Source organism: Triticum urartu, chromosome 7, assembly GCF_003073215.2.
Source record: "Triticum urartu cultivar G1812 chromosome 7, Tu2.1, whole genome shotgun sequence".
NCBI lineage: Eukaryota > Viridiplantae > Streptophyta > Magnoliopsida > Poales > Poaceae > Triticum > Triticum urartu.
This window is the reverse complement of record NC_053028.1, coordinates 41,804,616-41,816,265: the sequence shown is the minus strand read 5'-3', so window position 1 is coordinate 41,816,265 and position 11,650 is coordinate 41,804,616. Positions and strand designations below refer to the sequence as shown.

The 11,650-nt window shown below is 44.0% G+C and overlaps 1 protein-coding gene across 1 annotated transcript; it reads left to right on the top strand.

Annotated features, from left to right (window-relative positions):
* The first annotated feature begins 6,130 nt into the window (after positions 1-6,130).
* Positions 6,131-10,894, top strand: LOC125525714. The gene is made up of 4 exons (XM_048690720.1): positions 6,131-6,801; positions 8,219-9,622; positions 9,708-9,796; positions 10,397-10,894. Exons 2-4 carry the CDS (start codon positions 8,375-8,377, stop codon positions 10,605-10,607), a joined length of 1,548 nt encoding a protein of 515 aa, XP_048546677.1. The 5' UTR covers positions 6,131-6,801; positions 8,219-8,374; the 3' UTR covers positions 10,608-10,894.
* The last annotated feature ends 756 nt before the right edge of the window (positions 10,895-11,650 follow it).

Below are 11,650 nucleotides of genomic sequence, written 5' to 3'. Positions count from 1 at the left end.
TCGGCTTCACCATGGAGCAGGCGCATGCGCACTTTAACGCCGTCATGGCGGAGGAGCAGCCGGTGCCAATGCCATGTCGACGTTCCAGTAGGCGCGGGAGGAACATCGGTACAATCTGTTCCTTCTAGAGTTGCACTGGCTGACGGAGGGCCAAATCAACGGCGAGTGCGCGAGCAAGGACGCCATGGCCGCGGCATATCCCAACTTCATTGCGGAGCAGCGTGCGATCTACAAGGTCGTTCGCGCTCAAGCCACCGGTCGCCAGGAAGCGGACGTCGCGGAGACGTAGTTGCAGGCAATCGCGGCCGAGAACAACGCGATGCGCCTCCTACGCGTCGTCAACGAACTATGGGGCGGCTCTCGGTGGGATGACGACTGCACCGGCGCCAACATTTCCATCGTGGACCTGATACATCTCCAACGTATTTATAATTTTTAATTGTTTCATGCTATTGTAGTATCAATTTTGGATGTTTTATATGTAATTATATATCATTTTCTGAGACTAACCTATTAACCTAGTGCCAAATGCCAGTGGTTGTTTTTTGCCTGTTTTTGGTTTTTCAGAAAATTGGTACCAAACGGAGTCCAAACGCTACGAAACTTTTTTATGTTTTTTTTCTAGACATAAGAGCTCCTGAAAGTTTCGGGAGGAAGCCAAAAGGCAAAGGAGACGTATCAGGACCATGATGGAAACCAACAGAGAGACACCCAAAACACTTTTTCCGCCGCCGCAAGCCTCTGTTCTTGCGAGAACTCATCTGGAGCCCTTGTCCAACACTCTGCCGGAGGGAGAATTGATCACAGAGGGCCTCTACATCAACCTTGCTGCCCTTTCGATGATGTGTGAGTGGTTTACCACAGACCTACGGGTCCATAGCTAGGCTGCCCCCTGTGCTCGCTTAAAGCGAGAAATAGGGATGCCCCTCGTTTGGTCTGATCAATCGTTCCACCAAAGAGAAATTGCTCAAAACCACCACATTTGTGGCTAGACCATACCTGCACGGCACGTCCCGTTTCGGCACGAATAATAACCGGGCCGTGCCGTGCCGGCCCACAGGCGGGAGCTAGCAGCCCAGGCACGGCACGTAGGGTACATGGGCCAGCACGCAGCACGCCCAGGCACGCCAGCCCGTTGGAGGACGCTGGCCCGTCTGGCGCGATTTTTTTCTTTTTCTTCGTAATACCTCTGAAAAAGCAAAAAAAGGCCAAAAAATTGTAGAAAATTGCAAAATTTGGTAGACTATTATGTGAGATAAATCTAGAGTTTTATTAGCACATGTACATCATTAAAACTCCCATCTGAAAGAATAAAAGAATACAAGACATACTCTATAATTACAAAAGGATAAAAAAATACAAAGACTACACTATAACACTACTACTACTTAGATTCAAGCACTAATAAAATACGCATGCACTATGAAAATATTAAACATATTAGGGTATTAGGTATTTATATAGAACATATATATTTATATTTTTTAAAACATAAACGGGTCGTGCCGTGCCGGCCTGCGTGCCTAGCCTCCAGGCCCAGGCACGGCCCATGGCGTGCCGCGTGCCGGGCCTGGCCCGTTTAGCCCGGGCCGTGTCGTGCCTGGGTTGTGCCGGGCCTGCGTGCTACCGGGCGGCCCAGTTAGCACGGCCCGTTTGGCCAGCTATAGGCTAGACTAAATTCAAAACTGCCGCTTTTGTTAAAAATCGCAAAAATACCACCACCTCCGTGGCAAGTGTGTAACAAATCACACTAATTCGGAATTGAGTCGCGTCTAACAGCGAAACTGATGGGTGAGACCCACATGTCAAGCTGATTTGTCATGCTTATGTGGACAATATGCCAAGGTAAAAATAGCCCCACTAGTCAGTCTCTCATATCTTTTCCCCTTTATTTTTCTTCTTCCCCCACAGTTAACGCATGTCCCCACCCCCCCCCCTTCCGCCCAGGCGCCCCGGATCCTACCGCCGGCCTCCCTGCTTCTTCCTCCCCGTCGCCTAACACGCCACCCCTTCTCTGGCTAGCCGCTGCAACCTGGCACTACGCCGCCTAGGGAGAAACTACATGTGTAGCAACTCCCCGCCGCTCCATGACCGTCGCCACTCTCCATGTCTAGGCGATGGATTCGAGCACCGATGGCTTCCCTACGCCGCCCGACGACGGATCCAATCATTGTCGGCCTCCCTGCCCCTCCGGGCAACGGATCCAAGCACCCCCCCCCCGGCTACCCCGATGATGGATGCGAGGGCGACACGAAGCGGGCATGCCACCCGCCGAATCCTCCACTAGTTCGTGACCTCGCCTGGCATGAGGAGACCCAGCCAGGCGGCACTCCGATGGGCGTGACTGGAGGCGGGACGGTGATGGACGCAACTGCGCACCGCTCCACGCGCGCCCGTCGCATCCTGCCACAACTTCGCTGTTAGACACGGCAGGATGGACGGTAGGATGCGATAGACTGACCCCACCCGTTAGCTTCGCTGTTAGACGCGGCTTAGTTTGGAATTTGTGCGATTTGTTATTTACTTGCCGTAGAGGTTTGGCAAAAACGATGGTTTTGGAGTATCCTAACCACAAATGTGGTGGTTTTGAGCAATTTACTCTCCACCAGACGACTAGTTTGGTATGGGCATATCTTATTCAGCGCTTCAGATGCTAGTTTCTTTGAAATTCGCTAACGGGCGCACATTCTGCTCCGCTCTGGGCCGACCCATTCTATAGACACGGCTCAGTTTGGAATTAGTGTGATTTGTTATTGCCATGAAGGTGGTGGTATTTTGTGTTATTTTTGGCAAAACCAGTGGTTTTGGAGTACCCTATCCTATTCAACGCTTGAGGTGCTAAATTCGCTAACAAGCGCACATACTGATCCGCTCTGGGTTGGCCCATTCTCTCTTTTTTCCCATTAACTTTTTTCAAAAAAAGGTGCACAAGATCGAATCAGCCGTGCGACGCACGCACGGAACCCTGACTGGGCCGGCCCAATAGCGGGCGCGCCTGCTTGTACAGTAGCGCTGCGATGTTAATGTGAAAAAAAAGCAAGCCTAAAAAGTGCTGCCAAGATTCGATTTCTGGATCTCCATGTTGCATACGAGAGGAGCTACCCAGTAGACCTAACAAGCCTTCATGCTAAATATGAAGCGTGCTGGTATAAGAACTAATACAATGAAGAATCTGGACAGTTTTTTGAATTTTTTGAATTTTTCCTTCGAAATTGTGATTTTTTTTTAACAAACGGGCAGTGTATCAAAATGCAATAAAAAAATTACCAACTCGGACATATTTTCAAATTTCAGAAAGATAAAACAAGAGACGTGCACATTTTTCGATAGATTGGTTTTTGAAATTCGTGAAGATTTTCCGAAAACCCTAACATTTATAGAATTTTGAGAACAAAAATTTGATAATGGGAACAAATTTTCAAAAGCACAAACAGTTTTTGTGAATAAAAAAGGAACAAAATTGAAAACAAGAACATTATTTGAAATTGTGATCAATATTTGAAAATTGTGATCACTTTCATATTTGTGAATTTTTTTAAATGGAACTGGTGGTTGCTTGCCCTGTTCTTTTGTTTCGTTCTACAGTTCGGTTTGTTCTTTTCCAAAAAAAAGTCTTGATTTTTTTCCAAAATTGATGACCTTTTTAAAATTAGATGAACTATTTCAATTTTTGTAAAATTCAATGAACTTTTTTTCAAATTTGATGAAACTTTTTCAAGTTCAATGATTTTTTTTTCAAATTCTATGAATTTTTGTAAAATTGGATGAACTTTTTTTAAAGTCGATGAACTTTTTTTCATTTCATGTTTTTTTTTCAAAATCAGTGGATTTTTTTTGAATTCACGAACTTTTTTCTTTGCGAATTATTTCATTTTTTCTTTTTTCCCAAATGCGATTGGGCGAACCAGAGCAAAAGATAAATGCGAAATCTAAGAAAGAAATGACATTGCGAAGGTCGCTTAAAAATGACGTTGCGAAGACACCAGGAAGTTAGGACGTTGCCGAAAAGTGCTTACTCTCACCCTAACCCTAATGGAACGGGAACGCGATCCTCTGACTCAGCGATTCCAAGTCAGAGGCACGTCCTTTGCTTGGCACCGTCCATCAACCATCAGACCGCAATGGGAAATGCAGTTGAGGACGTGTTTGCAGAAGCACGACATGGTTTATGCACCTTTCACATTATGCAGAATGATGTCAAACATCTACATGAAGAGAATGATGAAGAGAAAAATGGGGAGAAGAAAAAAGGGAAGAAAAAACATAAGAAGCAAGAGAAGGAAAAAAGAAGAGAATGAAGAGAAGGAAAAAGAGGAGAATCAAGAAACAAGTATTCTATCAGATTTTAGCGCGTGCATGTTTGAGTATGAAGACATGGCAGAATTTGAACACAAAATTGACCTCATAAGGAAAAAGATGAGCAAGCAAACTTGGTTGGATAGTATATATATAAGTTAAAGGAAAAATGGGCTGAATATTATATGAAGGATATCTTCACATTAGGAATGAGAAGTACACAATTGAGTGAGAGCTTGAATAATAACTTGAAATTCCATTTCAAATCTGATATTGACATCGTCCGGTTCTTTAAGCATTTTGAAAGGGTGGTGCAAGGGAAAAAGGAACAATGAACTGAATTCAGAATTTGAATCAAGGAAAAGGTTGCCTAGAATATTTATGAGGAGACCTATGTTGGTGCAAGCTAGCAAGTTATATACATCTGGTATTTTTGAAGCTTTTCAAGGTGAATATGAAATATCCTTGTGAGTTTGTACCAAGGCATTAGATGGTTGTAATGAATATCTAGTAGGAGATTGTATCTTTGAGGAGGAGTATAAAGTTATCAGTGATCCTTTGAAGCAAACAGTTGTGTGCTGCTGTCGGCAATTTGATAGAATTGGGATATTGTGTGGCCATGTTCTTAAAGTTCTCGATTTGATGAATATCAAGTCACTACCGCCACATTATGTGTGTTAAAGCGCCGGACAAAGGAAGCACGGAGTGGAACTGTACAAGACAAGGAAGGAAGAAATATCATCTTAAATCCGAATATGGATGCCATGCTTAGCTACAAATATATGTCCCACAAATTTCATAATTTGGTAGATTGAGCGGCCTACTTTCGGGAATGTGTCGTGATAGTAGACGACACACTTGACGTCCTTGGTAAACAAATTGAAGAAAACATTAATGCATGTGCAAGCACATCCGGGTATCCATGTACAATTCCGACAGATGCTAGGCCGCCAAATGACTTGTTGACTAATGCACGTCTAAAGAAAAAGGAGGTCCAAACAAAGAGTTCAAAACGAAAATAAATTTGGCTCGATAAGAAGCACAAGGCTAGGGAAAGGAGAGAAAGCAGAGCTACATCACAGTTGGGTGAATATGCATGTTGCTAAACTATAGAGTGCTTTCGTTGTTATCATTATGTCCATTAATTCTCACGGCCTCCAATTTTAATTCACAACAAGATACAAGAGGTGGGGGAAGTGGCAGGTGGTGGTGGTGCACAAGTTGCAAATGATAGAGTTTATAGGGATAATGCGGAGGTGCCTGAAGGTTACAAGACCAGCCTTAGCTTCACTCAGTTGTTGATGGTAAAATCTTGCTCATATGGTATTCTTATTTATTTAACTTTCAGGGGCCAATTACAGATGATCTTTTCACTGGCTCATGGTGAAGTACTGTTGTTTTTGGGCAAATGAATGAGAGAGCAAACAAGAATTGATGGGCAATTACAGATGATCTTTTCAAGTCCAAGTTTACTTCTAGACAACATTTTGCCATTTGCTTTGGTCTAATTATGCACATGTACAAGTCGAACTTCACTACAAGTAGCAATTATAATGCTCAATCTCCAGCCATATATCCCAGAGATATATTACCCTGTTTTGGCATCTATTTTGTTCGATGCACCTGCAAGTTCTATATGCAAGGCCTCTGTTCAAGTGTCACTTTTATGGTAATTGTACATTCAACAGCCAAATCAAGGATTGTGACTTGTTGGTCTTTGTAGTCCTGGAATCGCTCAACTCCACTCTCAACTCAAACATTCAGTCAAATAAACTCAACAACCAAACAAAAATTAAGGCAAACTATTCACTCAACTCCACTCTCAAATCACATTGCAAACTGAATTTAAATCCACTCACACTATTCATTACACATTACTTTTGATTTACATCAATTACAAATTTGGCTTTGTCTCTGCTGCGTTACTTCCTCTGCTGAATCTGTCCAACTAAAACTGATAAATATTAATACAAAAGAAGTAGCAGGGAACTTCCAACAGAAGTCCAGAGCCTGAGTAGTCAACAGCGTTGGATTAGTGGCCTCGAAAGCTCGACGGCGCGACGATGCTTGCTTCGGCGCGTCACGGGGCAGTGGCTTGCTCCGCCCCCTCCATAGCCTCCGTCACGGGGAGTTCTGGCCTTCTGGGCGTACTGGGCCGCATGGGCTGCTTGTTTTCGTGTCCATGCGAGTGAAAGTGGCGCTGGTAGCGAGTGTCGTCGGATGTAGATCAACGGTGCTGGGTGTAGTACGTCCCCTCGGCAGTAGTTTCAGTTCTCCCCTTCCCTCTGACTCTGGGCGGCGGCCGCCGCTTGCACGTCCCCAACCCTAATCCTTCCAACACATGAGCAGCGGCGGCAGGGTGTCCTGGCCCAGCGGCGGCAGGGTACCCCAATCGCGCTTCAACGCCTGAATCCACTTAGCGCACGGATCCAGCGGCGACAGGGTGTCCTGGCCGCGAGCGCCGGGGCAAGGCGGTCCGGCGGCGGCGTTGTGGCAGCTTCGCTGGTAATCCCCTCCCCCATTTTTTTGCCATCAAAGGCAAAGAAAGAGATTGGGCCGGATTCCTCTTCTCCTATGAACCGGATCTGATGATAATTTTTTGGACGAGTCTACGTAGCGGCCGGCTGCTCGCTGGCATGCGCGAGCGGCCGGCCTAAAATAGAAATTTTTCATCCGCTAGCGTCTGCTCTGCATAAACATGCATGTATGTAATTTTTGTCGGCTAGCGCATGTATCTTTTAGCATTTAATACATTCACACCGGTCACAATCAGTTGAAAAAAACAGATCACATATGTATTTGTTTCGGTTTTCAAATTTTCAAAAAGCTATATCTTCCAAACCGCACGTCGGAATTAAAATCCGTTTTCACCGTTGGAATCCTCGCGGCGTGCTCTTCAAAACTATATCCCGCATGGGGATGTTTCGACGAACTAGTCTTCCTGCCAACTAAACATCAATGTGTGTGCAACTAGACTAGATTGCCGCGCCAACTGAGCATATGTGTGTGCCAAAAAAGTCCTGCGAACTAAACATCAATGTGTGTGCAACTAGACTAGATTGCCACGCCAACTGAGCATATGTGTGTGCCAAAAAAGTCCTGCCAACTAAACATCAATATGTGTGCAACTAGACTAGATTGCCACGCCAACTGAGCATATGTGTGTGCAACTAGTGTCCTGCCAACTAAACATCAGTGTGTGTGCAACTAGACTAAATTACAAGCCAACTAAGCATATGCGTGTGCAATTAGTCTTCCTGTCAACTAAATATCAATGTGTGTGCAACTAGACTACATTACAAGGCAACTAAATATCAATGTATGTGTAGCTAGACTACATTACAAGCCAACTAAACATCAATGTATGTGCGACTAGACTACATTACAAGAGGAGGTTGCACATCGACTTTCGTCGAGGCAATAAACTAGTCGCACATCAAAGTTGTCGTGGTTGCTAGGTTGTAACCTCATACGAAGGCGCAGCTCCAAATATTAGTTTTGGAAAAAAGTTGTACGATGTAGTAATAAAGTTACACAATGCAATAATAGAGTTGCACTATATAGCTCCAAAGTTGGCATCGAAAAAAATCGTCAAAATATACCCATGCGGGATCTAGTTTCAAAGATCTCGTCGCGAGGATTTCAATGGTGAAAACGGATTTAAATTCTGACGCGCGGTTTGAAAGATTAGCTTTTTGAATTTTTGAAAACCCGAAATAAATGCAGATGGATCTGTCTTTCTTAAACTAAAGAAGCAGTGTGAACGTATTTAATACCACGCCTACATGCACTAGCAGACAAATAAATTACCACATGCATGCGCTGTGAGAACCGGCCGCTCGGTTCGACTAAAAAGTGCGCGGCCACTTTTTAGATTTCAGGTAATTTTTTTCTTTCTCTAACTCGGATTATCCGTCCACAGTATTCCAGTCCGTCAAGGATTACGGTCCTACTCCGATCCCAAGTTCCCAACAGCCCAACACCGTCGCTCATATATACATCCTGGCGAATCCAACCCCTGTATAGACGAAAGCCGGTGCTCAAAAATTCTTCCTGGTAGAAATTCAAACCCAAGAACATGAGCTGCAGGGGAATCTCGCCGTCCGTCCTCTTGCCTCCGTTCCTCTACAAGACCACGGCCTTCCGCCTCCTGCAGCCACAGCCAGAGCAGTCCTCTGTGGTCTTGGACAGAACCAGAGGACTCTTATTTCAACACAGCTGTAGACCGCCTGTGTTGCCTCAAGCGATGCTGCTTCCTCGGCACTACTACACCGCCCCATGGCATGGTCCGATCCAAGGGCGTCTGTTCCACAACATCATCAAGCACATTAATCGACCGCCTGCATTAGCACAAGCGACACTGCTTTCTCGGCCCTACCGGACGGTGCCATGGCATGGGGAGGTCTTGGCCTCAACTCATCGACGCCTCTTCAGCCGTATTTTGCCTCACAATAGTCGATCGCCTGCGTTAGCACGGGGGGCACTGCTACCTCGGTGTTTCTACACCACCACACGGCAATTCAAGGACATGGAATCTATCCGAAGACTCCTTTTTCGAGGCATTACGCCTGGCATCTTTCTTCCTCGGTGGTACTTCAGTGCTCCATTGCAGCAACAGCAGATTTTGGGACCCATCCGAGGACTCTTCTTCGGTCATATTCGTCAAGTTGTATGTCGGCCTTGGCAGTATTGCGTGGCCCCATCGAGATCGGCGATCCATTTTGCTCGTAGCTACTTTGGATGTTTGTGGAAGGTCACAGTGGCTGCAGCTTTTATCAACATTATGTGGTCGTTTGTCTACCACACTTATCTTGTTCGTGTCCCATACACCAGCCAAACTCGTTTCTTACGCTTTGAGACTGTGCCTTATACCAACCGGATCCACTTTGTCGTTCGCTCTCCTCTAGATGACCGCGAGTATGGCGAGTCATGTTTTTCTATGTTCAAGAGGAATTACCCATCCACGTTCTTTAGCCCGCTCCACCCCGACAGTGTACGTGTCAATCTTATCACAGCGAAACTTGTTCGCGCCGTTCAACGTGGCCTTGATATCAAGGGTTATGCTGCGGCCTTGGTCCATGGCTCCCCTTGCAAAGACGCGAGCTTAGATGGTAGGCATGCAGTTGAGAGCAATAAACAGGGCAAGTCATGCAGATCACAGCCACAGATAACTCACCTTGATGGGCTTGACTTGGAGGTGTTTGTTATGAAAAATGATCAGCATATGGGTGCAGTGTCATGGTCCAATGGCAAAATTTTAGTGTTCACTGGATTGCTCAATAATTTGGAGACTCATGCCGAAATTGCTACTATTCTTGCACATGAGGTAGGCCTACTGAATTAATAGGTTTATTTTTCTTTTGAGTCTTTTCCCGGTGTATTCAAGTTGACATTATTGCTCCTCTTTGTAGATTGCACATTTGGTTGCCAGACACTGGTCAGAGTTAATTATATATAAGAAGTGGTTTCCTTATCCTCTCAAGGTGTACTTCGTACGAAGGTATATTCACTTCTGCATCTCAGATTGTCGATGATGAGTTTCGTAGGCAGATCTACTGGGGTATCTTTGCTGCCATGTCACCCCAAAAGAAAATTTAATTGACATAGTTGTCTATATACAGTGATATATTCATAAAAAGAATCCATGTTAACTTTGAAACCTCCAAAATCATTCATCCAAATCTAATTTATGTAGCTAGTAACACAAATACCCAAGTTTAACTAGCCAAATTGATTCTCCCAAATCTAATTTTGCATGTGATGCATTCAAGAATTTATACGAGTTGCAGAATTTCTCTTGCCCCTTTATTCCTTTATAAACTGTTTTAATTTCGGCAGAGATGCATCTGTAAGGCAAGTAGTGTTTAATTGAGTAGGTTGTATAGCTTTTGGGGCATCTACATGGAACAAAAGTCACTGGTCTATTCTAGATCGGAACTTGGTTGGTTAGCCAAACTCTTTGTTATGCAATGTATCCCCTTCATGGGTGTCGCCTCTGAGTTCATTTACTTGATCTACAGTTCTCTAGCTTGTTTTATGTTTAACTTTTCTATGTGAACATTTCATGTTAGAATCACTCCTGATGATGTTCCCTATGTAGGATCGAGAGAGAGGCAGATCGCATGGGAATGCTGATAATGGCTGCTGCTGGTTTCGATCCACACATAGCCCCTAAGACCGTTGAGAAGCTAGCTGGGAATGACATATATCATCTTTCGGGGAAGAAAAGAGCACAGCTTTTATCTAAAGCAAATATCATGGATGAGGCGCTGGAATTATATAGAGAAGTTATGCTGGCCAAGGCGCCATAAGTTTATAGTTTGTACGTCTGCAATATTAAAGCATAAGAATGTTTTCCTATGTGTGTTTTATGCCGTCTTAGCCTGAGTTCATGTGATCCTCAAATATGGTCTTTAGTTGCTTCATTGATGATTTAGTAGAAAAATGTTCCATTTATGCTCAGTACTACAGTACTTGGTTGAAGCAGCTTTTGATCCTTCGACACATTTCAATCCGTTGAATCGCGGGTTCATTTATGTTCGCTCTAGTGTTTACTCTGGTTCTGAACCTGGTATCTTGGTCGTACTGAGATGCTAGTTTTTGCTGGTCATGTAGTTGGTCCTCCTTGTCTCTCTCTCTCCTTGTACCGGAAATTTGTTGGTGCTCTTGGGCGTGCGCGCTCCTGCGCGTGAAAAATATTATTTGAAATGTCAAAAGTATTCCAACAAAAGTTCTATGTGTTCTTTGTCACATCCAAATGCTACATACAAATTTACAGACAAAAAGATTAAACAATTTGACATGTGAAAAAAAAACACCAAATGTTATCCCAAATTGTCACCCTCAATTTGTTTTTTCACGGGCAAAACATCGCAGCTCCGTTTCGCATAATTTTTTTTAAGGATGCTTGTGACCCTAACATGAACATCTAGAAAAAAAAATCTGAATTTTTAAAAACATTTACTATATATATATATATATATATATATATATATATATATATATGCTATTCATGGGGAGCGTGCGCTTCCGGGAGCCAAAACGTCATTCACTAGCCCTAGCCGTCAAGCAAGTTTCTAGCATGAATAATAAACATTTATCATGATATAAGGAAATATAAATAACAACTTTATTATTGTCTCTAGAGCATATTTCCTTCATTTGTAGTAGATGGCCGGGAAGGAAAAGTGTGCAAGTCGAAGTCTTTGTGTGGACTTAAGCAAGCATCCAAGAAGTGGCATGAGAAGTTTGAAAAAACTTTAACAGCTGCAGGCTTTGTTGTAAACGAAGCTGATAAAATGTGTACTATCGCCAAGGTGGGGGCGAGGGAGTTATCCTTTGCTTGTATGTTGAT